Here is a 19,436-nt window from a genome sequence, read left to right on the forward strand (position 1 = left end):
AAACTTTTGTAAACGCTGCATTTGGAACTTGAAAATTTCCGTTAAAAGGTATATTTTAACATCCGTTGTTCGCAACACAGGTTCCGACTAATCAAGAGAATTCAACATTTTTGGGGAGGTGGGACGTGAAATATTTCAGTTTAATAAGGGGCCTGTTGAAGGCAATTTTTACTGTATTAAAAGCCTGTATTCAAAACATTATGTTCTTGTTTAAAAGAAAATAAATCCACTTGAAATTACTTTCTTTATCCAATTATGTGTTAATCCTAGAATATTTTCTTCTAACGTAACATTGTGCGTTTCAAACAGCAATAATTTACAATGTATAATATTGATACTTTAAATGGAATAAACTGATTTGAGCGAGACATAGAGTATGAATGGGAAGAAGATTAAGTTATCGAAAACATAACAGAAGACTTAGTAGGTAAGTTTCGTTTCGAGAGAATGAGGTGCATATCAAAGCAACACAAGCTTATATTTAAATAATCTCATAAAGTCCTTAAAGGAAAACTCGGAAACTTATCTCAAAAATAACTGCTGCGACAAGTTTTAGATTTTGTAAAGCAAATATTTAAATTAATTGTAGAGTTTATTTTCAAAAGGGTTGTTCATTTCGTCTCGAAATAAATTTTAAAAGGTTTCGCTGGGATAAACTCTGTCGAGTATCAAATATATATATATATATAATTTGGTCTAGGAATTAATTCGTGCGGGTGGACAAGAGATGGTGCAACGAACGGAGCGTCCCACAGTTCCGTGTATCCACACATGTGTTGCAAACCCCTGTCATCGCGTATCGTTCGTAGTATAGGGCAGTGGATTAAAGCGTCAACAACACCAGTTTGTAGTGAAGTGAACATGGCGCAATTTGTGCCTGATAAAGTGTTTTTGCGGGGTGTCCTGCTGCATTACTTTAACATGCAGAAAAGTGCGACTGAAAGTCATCGTATTTTGGTGGAAGTGTATGGTGACCATGCTCTAGCTGAGCGAACGTGTCAGAAGTGGTTTGCACGGTTTAGAAGTGGTGATTTCGGCCTGGCAGACCAAGAGCGAGCTGGACAGCCAAAAAAATTTCAAGACGAAGAATTGACAGCATTGCTCGAGCAGGATTCGTGTCAAACGCAGGAACAACTTGCAGCAGCATTAGGCGTTGATCAAACAACAGTCTCCAAACGCTTGAAAGCCATGGGAATGATTCAAAAGATGTCACATTGGGTTCCACATGAATTGAAAGACAGAGACGTTGAAAGACGAAAAACCATTTGCGAATTGCTGCTTCAACGACAGAGCAGAAAGGGGTTTCTGCATCTAATTATTACGGGTGATGAGAAGTGGATCCATTACGAGAACCCTAAACGAAAAAAGGCCTGGGTGAAACCAGGTGAACCAGGTCCATCACAACCAAAACGAGATATTCACTGTGCAAAAGTTATGCTGTGCATATGGTGGGATATGAAAGGTGTGGTGTACTATGAGCTGCTGCAACCGGGTGAAACTATGAATGGAGAACGTTATCGACGACAATTAATGCGTTTGAAGCAAGCTCTGGCCAGAACACGACCAGAATGGGAGAACAGACATGATAAACTTATTGTTCAACATGATAACGCTCGCCCACATGTCGCAAAACCGGTCAAAACCTATTTAGAAAATGTCGGAGGGGAAGTTTTACCCCACCCGCCGTATTCACCAGACGTTGCTCCTTGGGACTACTACTTGTTCGATTGCATGAACAACGATTTGATTGGACAGCGGTTTACTTCTTCAGAAGATATCGAAACATGGGTCTCTGACTGGCTCGCTTCCAAGGATGAGGACTTCTTTCGCCACGGAATCCGTACATTGCCTGACAGATGGGCGAAAGTGGTGGCTAGCGATGGACAATATTTTTCTTAAGGTATTTATGTATTTTGTATTTGTACTACAGCTTCAATGTGTGCGTACCAACCGCACGAATTAATTCCTAGACCAAAATATATATATATATATATATATCCGCACCTGGGTTGTTTCATACTTGTAGAAATCCTTACCAGACTTGCAACTGCTATATAAAAAGGCCAATAAATAGGGTGCTGCTGAAGTTTAAGCTTTTGCTATTGAACAAAATGGAAATGTCTTCTTCTAAAATCAAACATACTTACTTTGAAAATATTACTTGTTTAGCATACACCTTGCAAAATATATTATTAACGTATTAACGTATCTCGACTTCAATCCATTGTTTCAGAGGGTCCATTAATTGTAGTACTACACCTTCAAATTTCAATTTTAACTAGAGCAGAATTTTGTCCATTTTTTCAATGTTTATCAATGTCCAAAAAATGAAATGAAATCTTTGATTTTTACGTCCCACGCTTATGCCGGTTAGGCTAAAGGAGACGGTGATGATGAGTAATGAATGAAATGGTGGAATGAAGAAAGTGGGAGGAAACGGGAGAACCCCGAGAAAACCCACGCACACGGTGTTTGTCCACCACAAAGTTCACTTGGCGGGGGCTGGGATCGAACCCGGGACCCCAAGCACCAGAGGTGAACGCTCTACCACTGAGCCACCGCGGCCCCTTATCAATGTCCAATAGGATTCAATGTTTATCAAAATTGGAGAGTGCTTTATTACAGTACGTCCCTTAGGTTTTGCTACAGTCAATAGTTACTATTTATATAGCGCTTATAATTATTCTATTGCTATAGTATATAATCAGTGTTCAAGGGGGACGTTTATGCTTAGTGTTACATTGCTCTAGTTTCCAGGAAAATGTTTACTTTATCTGAGTTTACTTTATCGAGAAAGTAAAAGAAAAGTGTGTTGTGAATTTAAAAAAAGACCGAACAAAAAGGAAAAAAAGGAAGAAGGAAAAACAGTCACTGACCATCCCTTAGAATTTGAAAAGACATAAGGCAACGTCGTACAAGCATTGATGGATCGGTTTTGCCAGCGGGACAGTTGTCCGCTGATGTTATTGGAGTGCTGTTTTGCGGTTTTTGGGGGAAAGGGACCATGCCTTTGAGTTTCTGAAACTGTATAAGAGGATAGTGAACAGAGTATACGTAAAGAATTAAACATTTACACCTTTTAAATATTGTACATGTTGATTCTACGAAATGGATCTTCTGTTATATATCATGTTTTTCGTTTCTATGACAACCAATAACACACATCAATAATAATATCAGAAAAGAAATTAATTTCTTTTCATATTTTCTTCTTCTTCTTCTACTAGCTTGTGCATATTTCAATAGCACCTATTGCCCGTAAATACAAGAAATGATATTTAAAATTACATGTAGAATGCACAATATCGTTATAATAGGGTATTTTGTCCGAATACACCCCTATTGCAGTGGTATAATTGAGTTTGTAAAGAAGAAAAGCATTAGACCAGACTAGGACTAGGAAATTGGCTCTATTAGGTAATTTCTTAAATGCAGTTCTTAGAAACATAGTATAATTATAGCTATGCTTACAACAACAATAAAATTATGTTATACTAGCCTTCGCCTAGGTAGAGCTTCGCCCCCAGACCGCCAATTTGCTCTACATACGGCCTAGCACGATATAACAAATGCACCTACGTGCTATTGTGGCACAATATTTCGCGTTCTTCCTTTCATCTCTTTCATATAGAATTTGATTGAGCTAAAACTCTGTTACGAGATCCAAACACCTCGAAAGGCATTTTAGTGAACCACCCACACCTCTTTTTCTTTCCGTCTACGTTAAGTGGCAAAAACGCTCATATACATGTTTAATTATTTTAAATGAAAAATTAAACTACCAACTTTCATATGTCTAACTGTAAGATATCCCGAGATATGGGCATTTAATAATAATAATAGTAATAATTTCCATCCCTTTTCTTTCCTCCTAGGTAAAATATCAAAAACGCTGAAATACGTATTGAATTATTTTGAGTGAGAAGTCCATGCACCAAATTTCATGTTTCTAACCTTTAAAAATTCTTAGATATTGATATATTATTATAATAATTGCAATCTCCGTAACCTTTTCTTTTCACCTCTTTTTCCTCAATTTTACTAAAGTATCAAAATACGTTGAAACGCGTTATTTAAAATGAGAAATCCAAATACCAAATTTCAAGTCTCCATCCTTAAGGGATTCGGAGAGATGGCCACCCCCTTTCTTTCTTCGAATTTCCAAGAAATCCTCCTTAGTAATACCCTACGTCACAAATCTTATCTACTGTCCGAATTCCAAGTTTCTTGCTTGAGCGGTTTGGCCTGTGCGATCAGTTATTCATTCAGGACTTCGTCTTTCATATAAAGGTTTGTGTTATTTCCCAAGGAAAGAAGAAATGCCATTAAAAGTCACAATGAATCCCTGGTTCCTTCCTAATGTTTCCGTGTTGAACCCCAAGAGTCATGGCTCTCTCTGTTGATCTAGTAGCTAGTGAACGTATCTTTGATCTTTGATGCATGAGATTGTGTGTTTTGATTCCCGGTGAGTAAGCATCGAACGTACTACAGTGGTTAAGATCCAACTTTAAACTCTAGTTCTCGTTCTGTAAAGCATCGCATTTGACAAACAACGTAAATACACATCAATCAATCAACCAACAGAAAAGTCTCGGATTCAGAGAGCTTTTCGGTAAGGAGCGCTGAAGATTCTATATTTCTCTTTATTCAAGGTAAAGATACTTGAAGTTTCAGGACCCGAAATCCATTTCCATATCCTTTTTCTAGGACACTATTTTAAAATATACCTTTTTAGTTCAAAGAGTGAGCCGTCACCCTCCTTCCTACAGCTGTTGGTCCAATGAATGAATCATATTCTCGCTCCTTTGGGGCTTATAGTGACCGCCTCAAGTAACTAAGGACAGAACTATTCACACTTCAAATATGTCTGTATTAAGTACTATTAAGTACCACACATTTTGATTAGACTCTGCTAGAGTGAATCTGTCGGGAAAAGACCATATTTGTATTTTCCAACGATAAATACTGGAAGAAAAACCAGACCTTTGGGGGGGGGGGGGGCACCAGTGTCTCAAGCCAGTCATCCTGAGTGAGGTTTTTCCTGCATTTTCTCATTCTCACCAGGACAATTCCTGGATGGTGTCTAACGTGAAGGTCCGAGGCCATTTTCTTTCAAATTCGAACTTTATAACAAATTTATTTTAACTAATTTTTAATCCATCTAAGCACATGAAAACCATAACTACTGGCACATGGAAATTGTCAATGTTGACATTAAAAAAAAAAAAAAAAAAAAAAAAAAAAAAGCCTGACTCGTATATCCAGTCATCATGGTTACCTGGCGTCCCGGATTTTTCGATAATAATTGTTCATTATTATGATTAAAGGCCGAAATTAGTGGCAAAACGTCATAAATATCATGAATTGCAATTTTCAGGAAGAATGCAATTTCACAATGTAGAAGCAATTCGTTGTCGTTTTCCATTGTTTCTTCCAGTGCTCTTTATCCACACATAAATGAGAATATACCAAAGATTTGGCTCGCTGTTACTTGGTCAAGCGATCGCAGTATCTAATAATAACTTCAATCTACTGTCATTGGAATATGGCAAGTGGAAGGGGAGTGCTAGTGTGTCTTCATTTCTTCGAATTATGAATGATAAAGAGAAACGATGCTTATTTTAAAGAAAAGCCAGATATGGGTAGTTTATGAGTTGCTGGCGTGCGTGATACATAGTTGCTGTTGGTATGCGTTTAAGTGTTTCAAAATGCTAATGGTAGGCCTTTCTAGGAAAGAGAAGATGGAAAATTTTATTAGTTGGGTTGTATCGTGGTTTCAAGAGATGGTTCTGTATTGTTTTGCAAGTTATTTTAAGCTGTGGCTTCCACTGAGAAGCGTTGTTTTGTCACACACCATATAAGCACTGCAGAACACGAATCTGTAAGGAAATGGACATCAGTTGTTGAAAAGGTTCAGAATCTTCTTGGAACATTCACGAATTCAGCTTCGCGTATAAACTAACAGTTTTAGGAATGACCTGTTTGAAGCAGACATTCTTTTATGGAACTTAGAAACTTCCTCCTCTAGCAAGGTCCTCGAAAAATACTCAAAACAAAAAATTCCAAGTGAATCATCTTTGAGAAAAACTTATATTGATAGCGCGCACAGCTTGGGGGTCTGGTTCGCTCCCAGCTCGCGCCAAATGGGTTTATGGCGGACAAACTGTGTGCTGGATTTTCTCGGGGTTCTTCCGTTTCTTATCACTTTGTTCATTCATTCTTATCATCACCGTCTCCTTTAGCCTAACGGACTTAACCAAATTCAATATGAGGATAAATTGTATTAAACTTCCTAAAATCGCCCTTACAAGTAGACAAAATTTGCAGAAAAGTAGTAGGAATTTAGACTTGAGGATCTACCACCTGCGTACCTCCGTGGTGAGTTTTTTTTTCCTTTTCTTTTTAACAAGAGAATCACCGCGGAACTTACAGCGTAATTTCTGTAAAGGCTGCATGTATCCTATGAGACCAACTTTTCTACCATATGTTGCTACTTTTGTAAAAGATCATCAGTCGATCTTGGTGAGTTTTTTCCAGGGTTGGCAAAAACCATGGTTTCTATTAAAAAAAGCAGTTTTTTTTGTTTAAACCCCCTTTTTTTTGGTTTAAACCAGTTTTTTTGGTTTAAATAATTTGCTCTATGTATTTATATCACATATGGACAGAAATAAGTTTGTTTCGCCTTGGTGTTATTATACAACAATCGGGTTACGCTGGAAGGGGTTACATAAGCTTAAAGCGAAATCCAAACCGCTTCTCGTCTTACATCCAAGAGAACTCGAAACCAGGATTAACTGGCGATACGTCTGCTGACTCACTCACGAAGGACTCCTGATAAAAATACATTGTACTAATCTTTACATACTTCTTAATATAATTGTCAAGAGCCATTTCACAAGGACAAAAAATAAACCGTGCACAAGTGAAACCATTATACAGAATTACATATGGACAATTTCAAAATATTGTAGGGTACAGAAGAACTAATTTAGTTCAAGTTAGTTTACTACGACTTTTATTAGTCCAAGTTAAAGAAATACAATGACTTTAATTTCCATATCAGTAAGAAAAGTGAATAAAGATACGAATTATCCGAATCCACTTTGGTTCTGACCCATTTATACATAAATAGATACCAAAGATATTTCTGATTTCAATAAATGCCTCTGGTGGGGTTTTGTATGACCCTCCACCCCCAAAAAAGTACGGCACTTCGATGTATTTTACCAACAGTAAACATTATTAAAACGAAACAATATTTAGAATTTTTCTTTGACTGCAATTGCATAAAAATAATAACAAATATAAAAAAATCACAAAAGAAACATTCATAAAGTTATAAAAAGAACAAAAGTTGCTTTTGCAGCATAATCTCATTAAGTGTTAAATGGGGAATTTGGGTCTGAATATAATACGAATATACGGGAGTGAAACGTGATAACCCACAAATATGTGTTCATCAAGATTTTAGTAACGCTTACACTTTTACGAACATTTTTCGTTTTTTGGTTTAAACCAGCCAACCCTGTTTTTTCAGTAGAATAAACCGACAGAACCCCGAGGAAAGGTTTTCTGGAAACGGTTCAGTAAATTTATTTGTATTGTTTGTAATTTCGGTTTTTATTGCGGCTCACACAGAAAGTTTAATATAAGTCCAGTGAGATTTACGTGGCACCTAACTGTTGTCAAACAATTTTTTATATTGCACCTGTTAATACAATGCTTTCTCCTGTATGAATTTAAAGTTGATAATAACTTCCAACTCTGTGCTCACACATCATCGAAACAACATTTTAACATTCTTTAATGAATTCCCAAACATTCTTTTTGTCTCATAAAGTAAATATATACATTGTCTGCAGAATCTGAATAGTTCTATTTAAGCATGGATTCGCATATATATAAAGTAAATAAACAAAAACGGAACCTGGTTTTGACGAACTGCAAGCTTTACTCAGTCAGTGGCGGGGCGCGGGAGACCCGGGTTCGATTCCTGGCGGGAGCTCATGTGGTTTGGATTCCACGTTAATCAGTAGGTCCACGTCTCATATAGCCTCGCTGCTGAACGGGACGCAAAACTCAAAATCAATCAATCAATCAGTGGCGGCGATTGGACGTTAAAAGTAAGGGGGGGGGGGCGTGATCTGAATATTTGTATGTCAGTGTTAGTTTTCCTGGTTGTTTTCACACTTTGTATCACGAAAGGTTGTATCACTAATAGGATACCATCTTTTTTTCAATTAAAATACTGTATATCGTATTTCATATTTTATTAAGTAAATTGACACGAGCAACGCAAGTAGGTACTAGCCTTTTCTTACACTTTCGTTGTTTAAAAGTATAAAAGATTTGGTTCCTTTCTCATGAACATCTTAAAATTCTGTCTGGAAATTTGTGGGATCAGATAATTTAATAGCAAATTTGCAAAGCAAATGCGAAGTATATCAGGGCTCATAGCAAGACACTTTTTTAAACTAAAAGTTACTTTTTTCAAGTTGGTCACTAAAAGTTACTCTTTTTTTTAATTTGTCACTAAAAGTTACTTGTTTGGGAGGTAATGTAACTTTTTCGTGTGATTTATGTTTTGTATTGGCAGTTTTCTAAGAAAAATATAAGAATAAATGGAAAAAGGCAGAAACTTATTACTCATTACTCTTCTGAAAGCTTCAGCACTTACTGCCACATGTGAAACAGCACTTTATTCTCACTTCAGCTTTTATTTTTTTATAAAGCACAGTGGATGGTTGGTGGATGGATGCTTAAGCTCTCAAGGTGAGGTTGAGAACCCTTCTGTGTCTATTCTTTCTTCTATCATAATCGTCTTTTAGTTTTCTCTCGTAATAGTAAACGCTCCGCTCAACGTTGTGTGTGTGTGTGTTTGTGTGGTTCATCATGTTCGTCCTGTGTTGTGCTTGTATTTTTTTCTTAAGAGTAGGTGATGAATTTGAATATTTCACGGCTTTGAGAACTCTCAATGCTAAGTTAAATATAATGTTTAGGATGAAGAAATTCGGAAATAGGCCAGAACTGGTTCCACTTACTCAGAAGCTTCTTACATCTGCTAAGTCTGCTTACCGTAACTACAAAACATAATTAGAAAACCTAAGAAAGGAGGAAGCTCAAAAAGAAGAAGTAAAGAAGAAAAGATGAAACAAAACAACAAGTAGAGAGAGGTGATGGAGAAATTGACAAAGGAAAAAGGGGGTATGATGAGATTTCCGTTAATTTTTCGTGTGCTTTTGGTCTCTTTTCAACTATTTACAAGAGACCAGACCACTATGAGCCCTACTGAAACTGGGAATTAATGAACAACTTATATTTGTAATTCCACACATGCGATTAAATGTATATTATTACTCTTAGAAAATGAAGAAGAGTAATTACTACTAGTATATGCCAGGATATTTAAAGAAATACGCAATTGCAATATTAATTGATTTGAATTGCAATTCCTGTAGCTTTCTTACTCCACGGGAAGACAAATAACCAATACGCACTTACTCAAAGGCAAATATTATATGGCACCATTTTCTCTATGAACCAGTAATACATACATTTTTTTTTTTTTTATTTCCTAATGATGGTATATACTATATACATCACTTCAAAAAAAGTGTGGAGGGGCAACTGCCCCCGGGTCATTCCATGTCAAATCATCTAATATTAAAACATGACCGTGCTTCAATGTCTCATACTCTCTTCAAATTTTTTTCTTACATAAATACCCATGAAATTATGCCAAATTATTATTATTTTTTTTTTCGATTTTTTGGATGAGAAATGGGCCGGGAAGAAATTTTTTAAAAATGTGAATTTTGCTTCAATTTCACTTTCCGGTACTCAGCGTCATGGAACTAAAATTACCATAACTTCCTAATTTTTGAACTTATTTGGCTCATCCAGGTGTCAAGTGAAAGCTTAATTTTAACTCTTTCAGTAGATCCTAAGAAATCTTGCAAAAGGTTAAACTGTCAAACATTAATGGGCATACAAAGCAAATTTTAGTTATATATATATATATATATATATATTGTAAAACTTTGTCTCATATAGGATCTTTGGGTAGAGCAGTTAATAAAAAGAGCGTCCGGAATCGACTCCCACTACCAGTTTTTTATTATAAAAAGTTCCTATATAAAAGTATTTTCACAAATTGATCTCTCTAGAATCAAGGTGAGTTATTGGTGGTCTTTGACCGTAAATGTACAGTACTTGTGCGGTTTGTGTTTTAAATGTACAGAAATATACAGTTTTACTTTTGTTAACAGATTATGCCTTTCCTCTGAAGTAGTGATGGCCAGTTCCGGAATTGTTACTTTCAGGTCATTCCATATCAATTCAACACAGTGATTTAACCCTACCATCTCAGATTTTAATGAAATTTGTACATAGATGCCCTCTAGATAGACAAAGAAAAATACCAAATTTCAGCTTTATATATCGACCGGTATTGAAGATAGAGCCATGTAAAATTTGGAAAAAACGCTCAAAAAAGCGTGTTCAATGTGTTTCGAAATTGGAATTGCAGCTCTTCTAAGTGAGCTAGCGAGCTGGTTGAGATGTCATTTTACAGCATTTTTCATGCCCTTTCCTGTGATATTCAACATCATATAAGGTAATCCAAATTTTTATTTTCAAAATCAAAACTAAAATTTTACTTCAAATTTTTTCAAAAAAGTACATATTTTAAAATTTTGAAATTAATTCCATGAATAGATAGTATTGTTGTAAAGCACCTGGCAAAATATGAATTTGGGATGATAATGGGTTCATTGTTAAAAAAAAAATAAAACTAATACTTATTTTTCAAGAATACTCTGCACGTATGGTAATAACAGAAGAATACTAAGTTTTACACTTTTGTGAAAATAGAAATGAACATAATCTGAAGAAAGAGTACAGATGATTTCATAGTAAAACTTCAATAAATAATAGGACATGTTTATCACTTGAAATTTGAAAAAGTCACATTTGTTCGGCGTACATCACTTTCAAGGAGAACATATAACTTCTTCCATCGGGATTTACAGGATTCACATTTGTCAGAACGTCCACTACAGACATCCACAGAACATCAGCGTTTCTTGGATATGAGAATGATGGAAATGGCCAGGTGGATGAAGAAAAGTTATTTTTACTTCATCAAGTTCTTCATTTTTCTGTAAAACATACCCGAACCACCAATTTTCTTCATAGACAGCGGTGACAGCCTGATATGTCTTCTAATTGAAGTTTATTTGGGGATTGTGACACTTTCTTTTCCCAACCCTGCAAACTATCTGAAAAGTGTTTCACCAATAATGTTGATGTAGTTTTGGGAATGACTGCATCATGCTGTTGGGTTCCTTTGATAGTCAATGCTTGATCGAAATGACTTTCCAGGAACATTTCAGCTTCAGTATATTTCTCTTGGGTTGAGTAGGCAAAATTTACTTTGGTAATGTTTTCTACTGCCCACTCAAAAAGTTGTCTTGGGGTTTGAATTTGATTGTCATAGGGTTCTTGCAAACTAGCACAAGCTGCTAGTCTCTTTACTGAACAACCTACTCCATCGCAAGGCCCTCTTCCATGTGCTATAGTCGAGAAGTACCACCCTCGTTTCACTTTAAAACCTGCCTCATGAAAGCAGAGGTTCAAAAAGTTTTTCTTATTTTTGTATTGCGCGGTAGACCTGTCGGAAAAAAAAAAAAAACCTTGTTTGGAAGCTTTTGAAATTTGGATGTCAGAAATGATTTTTTTTTTTTTTTTTTTTTTGAAAGGTGTAAACAGCAACTGTATTGTGCTCCAGGTAATCGGAAACAACTACATGTTTAACATCTTCAACTTTATTTTTCTGATTGAAATATAAAAGGATGGATTGTGACCTGTTAGCTTGTCCAGTAGTAACTCTATGCTTTATCTTGTATCGCTGTCCTATAATTTTCAGAAAAATCACAGATGACAGCAAATTCTGATTCTTTGAAATCTTCTTTTGTATAGTTAAGGAAGGCTCCCTTTTGCTTGGCAATGAACTCATGCCTACCCGCTAAAGTTGCTTCAATTCGTTTGGTTTATTTACGCTCAACATCCTTATGTAACAGCGAGGTTATGAAGGATTGGACATATTACTTGAAGCGGCATCTAAGCCAGTACTGAATTTCCACCTGGGAGAAATTTTGTGGGTTCATCGGGCTCCTTAATTACAAGGCAAAAATTGGATTCAACTTACAGATGATTCGACATATGTGAAAACGTCACTATGAAATTCACGTGGCATTTGTGATTACGATTTGTGGCATTTTTGCTTGGTTTTTTTTACACCAATTGTTATTTCTATATATATATATATATGTATATATATATATATATATATACATAAACACCTGGTTTAAACCAACCAACCCTGCTGTTGTACCAGTGCTATATGTATACTTTTTACAAACCATGTTTATTTACAGTAACATTTTTAATTTGAACTTGTATTAATATTATTTTAAAGTTCAAAAGTATCATTACTTTAACTTGCTTCAAGTTAGTTTTTAAAGTATGAGGTAATAAGTATAGCCAGCAGATTACAAGTCGGTATGATATGTTTTAGACCCATTACTGTACTCTTCATGTTAGTGTTCAGATTTATTCCCACAAGTTAAAAAAAAAAAAAAATAAATGCATTCGTGTATTTTTTATCTAGGTACAGGGTATTAATGAAAACTAGTGTTAGTTTTATTTTTTTTAAACAATGAACCCATTATCATCCCAAATTCATATTTTGCCAGGTGCTTTACAACAATACTGGAATCAATTTCAGAATTTTAAAATCAGTACTTTTTTGAAAAAAAAAATTGAAGTAAAAGTTTGATTTTGATTTTGAAAATAAAAATTTGGATTAGCCTATTTTATGTTATATATCACAAGAAAGGGCATGAAAAATGCTGTAAAATGACACCTTAACCAGCTCGCTAGCTCAATCAGGAGAGCTGCAGTTCTAATTTCAAAATACATTGACCATGCTATTTTGGGCATTTTTTCCAAACTTTACATAGCCCTATCTTCAATACCGGTCGATATATAAAGTTGAAATTTGGTATTTTTCTTAGTCTATATGAATAGTAACCCTGTGCAAAATTTCATGACAATCTGAGATGATAAGGTAAATTTTGTTCTCAAATTGTGTTGATTTGACCTGGAATGGCTCTTTCCGGATTCCGGAAAGAAAATCGGAAAAATTTCGGAATTCGGAAAAATTCCTATTTGGGAAAATTGGAATTCGGAAAAATTCCGGAAAGGGAAATGTCATATTCCGGACAATTTTGGCCATCCCTACTCTGAAGTGACTACTATCACACTTTAAAACTTTTTCAAATAATCATCTTGGTAAATATTAGGTTTGCTAAAAAATATAACTGGTGTAATGTGTAGTTTTGCTATTACCATAATATTATATTTTTGTACTTTAACTATAACTTTCAACTTTTTTTTCCCAATTGTACCATCGCTTACAACTTTTGTAACTTTTTATAGTATTAGTTTTCATTTACTAGGTATGATTAAATAACAAAAAGGGATACCTTTCTTTGTAATAATTTTGCAGTTTTGTGAATGGAAAATATAGGCCTAGCAATGTAAGGGATTGAGTGATTATTACAAACCCTATCAACAGAAATAAGAAATAATAGACTAATGTACATAGATTAAAACAATAAACATACATACCGGTAATACTTCTTAGAATAACATAGATTTATGTACAAAATATTGTGTTCTATATTTCACAGCTCATTCTTTTCATTGATCATATGATGTCGTCTTTTAGTTTTGCTTTCAGTTGTGTAAGTCCGGGCTGATTGGCTTGAAGAGATGGAACAGGAACTTCCCAGATGATATTTTCAAAAGATACCCAACAAAAGTCTTCATTTTCTGGCCAGTAGAATACAGAAGGTCCAGAGCGATTCATGAATTGCGCTTTGGCGTACAAAAATAATAAATACAAAAATACCAAAAGCACCCTTTTTATATTTTAAAATGATTTTATAAAAAAGGTTTCAAGAGTTCACAGTTGTAACTTATGAGCAATGACACAATTTGTAACAAAACCTAACATCATATATTGCCGTACGTGTAAAATTAATACAAAAATACCAGAAGCATCCTTGTTAAATTTTAACCACATCATGTATGTGCTAAGATGATTCTATTAAAAAAGTTTCATAGTTGTAACTTACGAGCAATGACAATTTGTAACAAAACTTAAAACTGTACGTTTCCGTACGTGTAAAATATTAAAAAAAAAAAAAAAATATATATATATAATTACTCAAATACAAATAACACCCTCTTTATTTTTTAACCATACCATGTACGTGCTAAGATGAATATAAAAAAATGTTTCAAAAGTTTCATATTTGTAACTTTTGAGCAATGGCACAATTTGTAAAGAACCCTAAAATTTACTTTGTATGCCCATTCATGTTTGACAGTGTAACCTTGTGCAAGGTTTCTTAGAATCCACTGAAAGAGCAAAAGTTAAGCTTTCATTTGACATCTGGATGAGCCCAATAACTTCAAAAATAAGGAAGTTACTGTAATTTTAGTTCCATGATGCTGAGTGCCAGAAAGTGAAATAGAAGCAAAATCACATTTAAAAAAAAAAAATCTCCCCGGCCCATTTCTCATCCAAAAAATCGGAAAAAAATTAATTTAGCATTTGACATGGAATGACCCCCCATAATCGCCGTCACTGCTCACAGTCTATCTACTTGAACTATCAACAGAACGATATTATTCACACACACACACACACACACACACACACACACACACACACACATACACATACACACACACACACACACACACACACACACACACACACACACAAAAACAAAGGTAGGTCGAAGGTTCGAATGCACCCTAAGGACTATATATATATATATATATATATATATATATATATATTCTGAAATTATGAAATAAGAAAAACATGCTCATTGTTTGTTCTAAAGATTTACACAGGTCAGAAAGGAAACATTTCATAACGACGTAATTTACACAAAGAACACACGCTTCATGCCAAAAGATTCGTCTACCTCAGAGACTAGCAAATTGGTTAGCAGTCTCTCTCGGTTTAAATGTTGAGACAACCGAAACCATACAACGCACGAAAGGTAGTATATGCTGCTGCTAATGAACGAAAAACTACACTTAAATATTGTTTTACTTAAATAAGGAATGAGCATAATTCATATTTTCATGTAAAGCATAGGGACTTATTTCTGTTTATTTTTAAACCTTATGTTGAATTTCTTTTCAGGTATCTACGACTATGGAGTTCAAGTATCTTGTCCATTTGCTACTACTGAGTGTCTTAGATGTTTGCCTTTGTTGGGGTAGGTTGAACATTAAAATACAGCATTCTAATACAAAATATATTATGTAATTTAAATGATCCAGCTGTCGGTTTAAGCTAGAGCTTTGAACCATAGGATGGAATGCAAGGAAGGAGAGGTGGTGATATATCAGAGTGTTATTAATTATGGTTAATTAGTAAATGAATAATTAATAATAATATTCTTTTAACCACCACACTGAACAATCTGTTCGTCGAGTTTCTGAGCGTATATATGCAATCATTTTGAACCTAATACTCCTAATTTGCACTTTTATCATATTTTTTAACATGATATATATCGGTTGTTCTAAAATTGGCGCCCACGGATCACAGGGCACTATTGTACAGGCCAAAGTAAAGCGGAAATGTTATATGATGATATGCCCTCCGGGGCCTCCTGCAGCCTCTATTGAGAATCAAAATTTCACAATGTTGCAACATCGCAGATTAACTTGGAGCCATTAGCATTACTCTACGAATACAACAAGCAGTTGAATCGATTGCTACACTAAGTGATACCAGTGTCAATCAATATCAACTTTAGCTGCTGTCTGGAAAGAATGTATATAACTATTTGATAGATTGGTAAATCTAATCTATGTTCTTTATTTGCGACGTTACCATATAGTGCAATTTGTATTTCCAGACGAGGACTCAAAAGGTATATATTGCTTTATTTTGACTTGTCGAATAATGGTCTGTGGTCCGTGGGCGCCATTTTTAGAACACCCGATATATATATATATATATATATATATATATATTCTGTATTAAAGAAGTTATTTGTTTCATAACTTAGAAATTGTACATTACTTCTCATTACCTTTGCCTCCTTTAAGATCCTTCAATAAAGAAATACATAGAACAATACGATTTCGTAAAGCATCTACTAATCAGCGTTAAAAGCTTTCTGCATGGCGTATAATAGATACACCATCAAGCTTGTCATTTATTGCTCAACTTGAGAACGAATGAACCAGCTGGAAATTTCGGGCTGTTTTGAACATCCAACTTTAGTGAAGAAGTAACAGTACATTTCACCTTTCTTTTCGCAGTATAAGATGAAAGAAATATTTAGTTACCGCATTCTGAAGAAAAAATTGAACGAGTTCTAATGAAGGATGTAGTCGATCACTCGATAGGAATGAAAAGGGAAAGATCGGTGGACGCATTGGATTTTCTGTTTCGAGCGAATTATTTGTGAAGCTAATAGAGGACAACATGTTGTAGTAAAAATTTAATAGTGCTAGCAATGTGTTCTGAAAATGTAATAGTTAGACTTAGTAGAACAAAGTTATCATTTAGAATTAATGGTCAAACTAAAACTTCAGTTAGAAACTTTTATTTATTTTATTTATTTTTTTTTGAGAAAAAAATGTAGGTGGTTACGCGGAGCAAATATATCTATGTATCTATCTACGTAGCATTTATTGAGGAAGTCGAATTGGAAGGGGAGAAGGTTGTAAACGCTATACCCAATTTTCCTAATTTAAATACATTGACACAATATATGACTAAAGAAAGAATAAAATATGTAAATAATGAACTTTTATTCTGCTATATTAAGATTATACTTAGAATAACCGTTCATGGCTTCAATTTTGTAACCTCAACTTATATTAGATTCTAATAGTATTCCTAAAGCTTACATATTTATTTCCTGAACGGGGAACAAGATGTAAGCAAAATTCTACATCAGCAATTCTAACTTTTATTTGTATGGCAGGTTAAATTTAGGCAAGCCGTATAACACAAGATGCATAACTTTCAGAAATGATGAGGTACTTACGCAACCAACGTGACGCTTATAATATATTGGGTTGCATAATTTACACTTGCCACCGATGAAATAGAAATCTGGAAAGAAATAAAGATAGCTAGTCCCTCACCGAACATGTGACTAATAAGTGTCGAATGTTGAAAAAAGCCCCTTTTTAAATTTTAGAATTCACTACAGATAAACGAAAGTGGTACTTGAATAAGAAAATCATAAAAAGGCGAAAATTTCTTTCTTTTTTTCTTTTCTTTTTGCTTTTTATGTTAGAATTTTGAAGAAAAAAAGCTTCATCCCAAAAAGAACTGGCTATTTGCATCTATAATTTGGACTAGAGTTAGTATATTTCACCTAGAATATATCTAAAATTTATTTTTTTCTTTTTGAAAATATAGTGTATAAAATTTATAAAATATTATTAAATAAAATCATGCTCTATAAAAGTAATCATAATTGAAATAGAAGCTTTTAAAGACTTGAGACAAAATGGTATACCTTAATTAATTGAACTTTATAATCATTATACACACACGTATAAACATTCTGTATTTTACCATATAACATGCTGTGGATTCAAATGAGAGACATTTTTTGAACTGCAGTATTTTGTTTATTGGACATGAAAAGTCAGAGTTTTTGTACTGATGACACAATAGACATTCTACAATCATATGCAATCAGCTAATGACAAAAAGAACACCTTGATTAGCTGCCGCTCTGACTTCTGCACCCACATTCCCCGTCAGCTGTTCGAAGCAGTTTGCACTGAATTGACATTATTTTTCGGGCTCGTTTTTCCGAACATGGTATATTTTTTGGTTTACATGGTTCCTGGAATATTTTTGCTTTCAAATGAGCGCAGAATTTCTCAATGGGATGGATTTGTGGCACATTTGGTGGATTGTAGTCTTTGCGCAAAAACTGCACTTCCTCCCGGTCCAGCAGTTCCTGCGTCCCTGTTGCATAGTGAGAAGAAACTAAATCAGGTCAAAAGATGTAATCACCATTTGAATAGTTTTCTTTGATAAATGGGATAAGTCTGTTTCGAATACTTTCATTCTGATAAATATTTTGATTAATTGCACCCATTGATTGCTTATGAAAATATGGCCGAGAATGATCTTTTCTGCTTATTGCCATCCAGATGAGTAATTTCTGTGGAAATTTAGTTTCGAACTTAAATTTTACGGATTCAGCGACAGGAATGTGATCAGATTCAAAGTACGACACTTTTTCATTAAAATCATACCCATTCAAATCAATATATGTTTCATAATTCTTTATTACGTCTCTATTATAATTAGAGGCACCAAACTCGTCTCTGTTCAAAATGACTTTTTTTTTTTTTTTTTTTTTTTTTTGTTTCTCACCTGCGTATGGAGCATCCTTTTTTGTCTTCCTTTTGATTCCCAGTTTCAGTAGCTACTTGCTCATAACATCACGACTTGACTTACTTTTAATGCACATGCAGCAGTTCGAATGATACACTCGTCGCTCGCATCCATCAGTGACACAGTCTTCTTTTTGATTTGTTTCGTCATAATTATTTTTCTCTTTCCTGCCGCTTCTGGTTTTTCATTGAAATCCCATCTTTGATTCTTTCTAATGTTTTGTACACAGTTGCCCAATCCTTCTTGAAAGTTCTTCACGGCTTCAGCGTCAGAGAATCCCGCATTCCTCAGCACGAAATCTCGAACACGAGTCCGATAGACTTCCGCTTTCGACGGCTGTATATTTCCCGCTGACTGTCTCCTCAGCTTATACGTACTGCCTGTAATCGCATAACAGAGAGCATAATGTATGAAACAGTGCAAACGGCAGTGTGTTCGGATGTATGTGTCATGAGTAATACGCATTCAAAATAGTGTCTCATTTAAATCCACAGCAGGTTAAACGAAAACATACATACTTGAGTCATTACATTTTGTATATGACGTCAATATTTTTCTGATGAGATGATATGAAATTATATGCAAGTAAATGTAAACAAAATGTATAGTTACTCATTTGCAAAGTTTTGGTGCAAGAGTAAATTATGCTTGTGCAAAGTTTGTTAAAAGGTCATGGCAGACAATAAGTTAGTTTCACTTGTTATCATGTTATTACAAGATAAAAAGAAGAGAGTGTATTATTAATATCATTGTAAGGTTAAAACCTTATAGGCACCCATTAAGGAAAGGGTGGATCAGCACTTGGCCGTCTGATCAGGTCCTAAGACCATGACGAGAATTTGGCTTTATAACTAGGCCCGTAGCCAGCCTCCAAATTTAGGGGGGGGGGGGCTAAATGTAAATT

The 19,436-nt window shown here is 34.7% G+C and overlaps 1 protein-coding gene across 4 annotated transcripts in view; it reads left to right on the plus strand.

The window, feature by feature from the left end:
- LOC145688479 (store-operated calcium entry-associated regulatory factor-like) overlaps positions 1 to 19,436 on the plus strand; it is a 111,211-nt gene that overhangs the window by 16,733 nt on the left and 75,042 nt on the right. For all 4 annotated transcript variants that reach the window (XM_081762769.1, XM_081762768.1, XM_081762766.1 and 1 more), the window contains exon 2: positions 15,290 to 15,365. In XM_081762769.1, coding sequence (XP_081618895.1) covers positions 15,348 to 15,365 — 18 coding nt within the window. In that variant the 5' untranslated portion in view covers positions 15,290 to 15,347. The remainder of the gene's footprint in view (positions 1 to 15,289; positions 15,366 to 19,436) is intronic.

Source organism: Thermobia domestica, chromosome 6 (genome assembly GCF_964235325.1).
Source record: "Thermobia domestica chromosome 6, izTheDome1.hap1.1, whole genome shotgun sequence".
Classification (NCBI taxonomy): Eukaryota; Metazoa; Arthropoda; class Insecta; order Zygentoma; family Lepismatidae; genus Thermobia; species Thermobia domestica.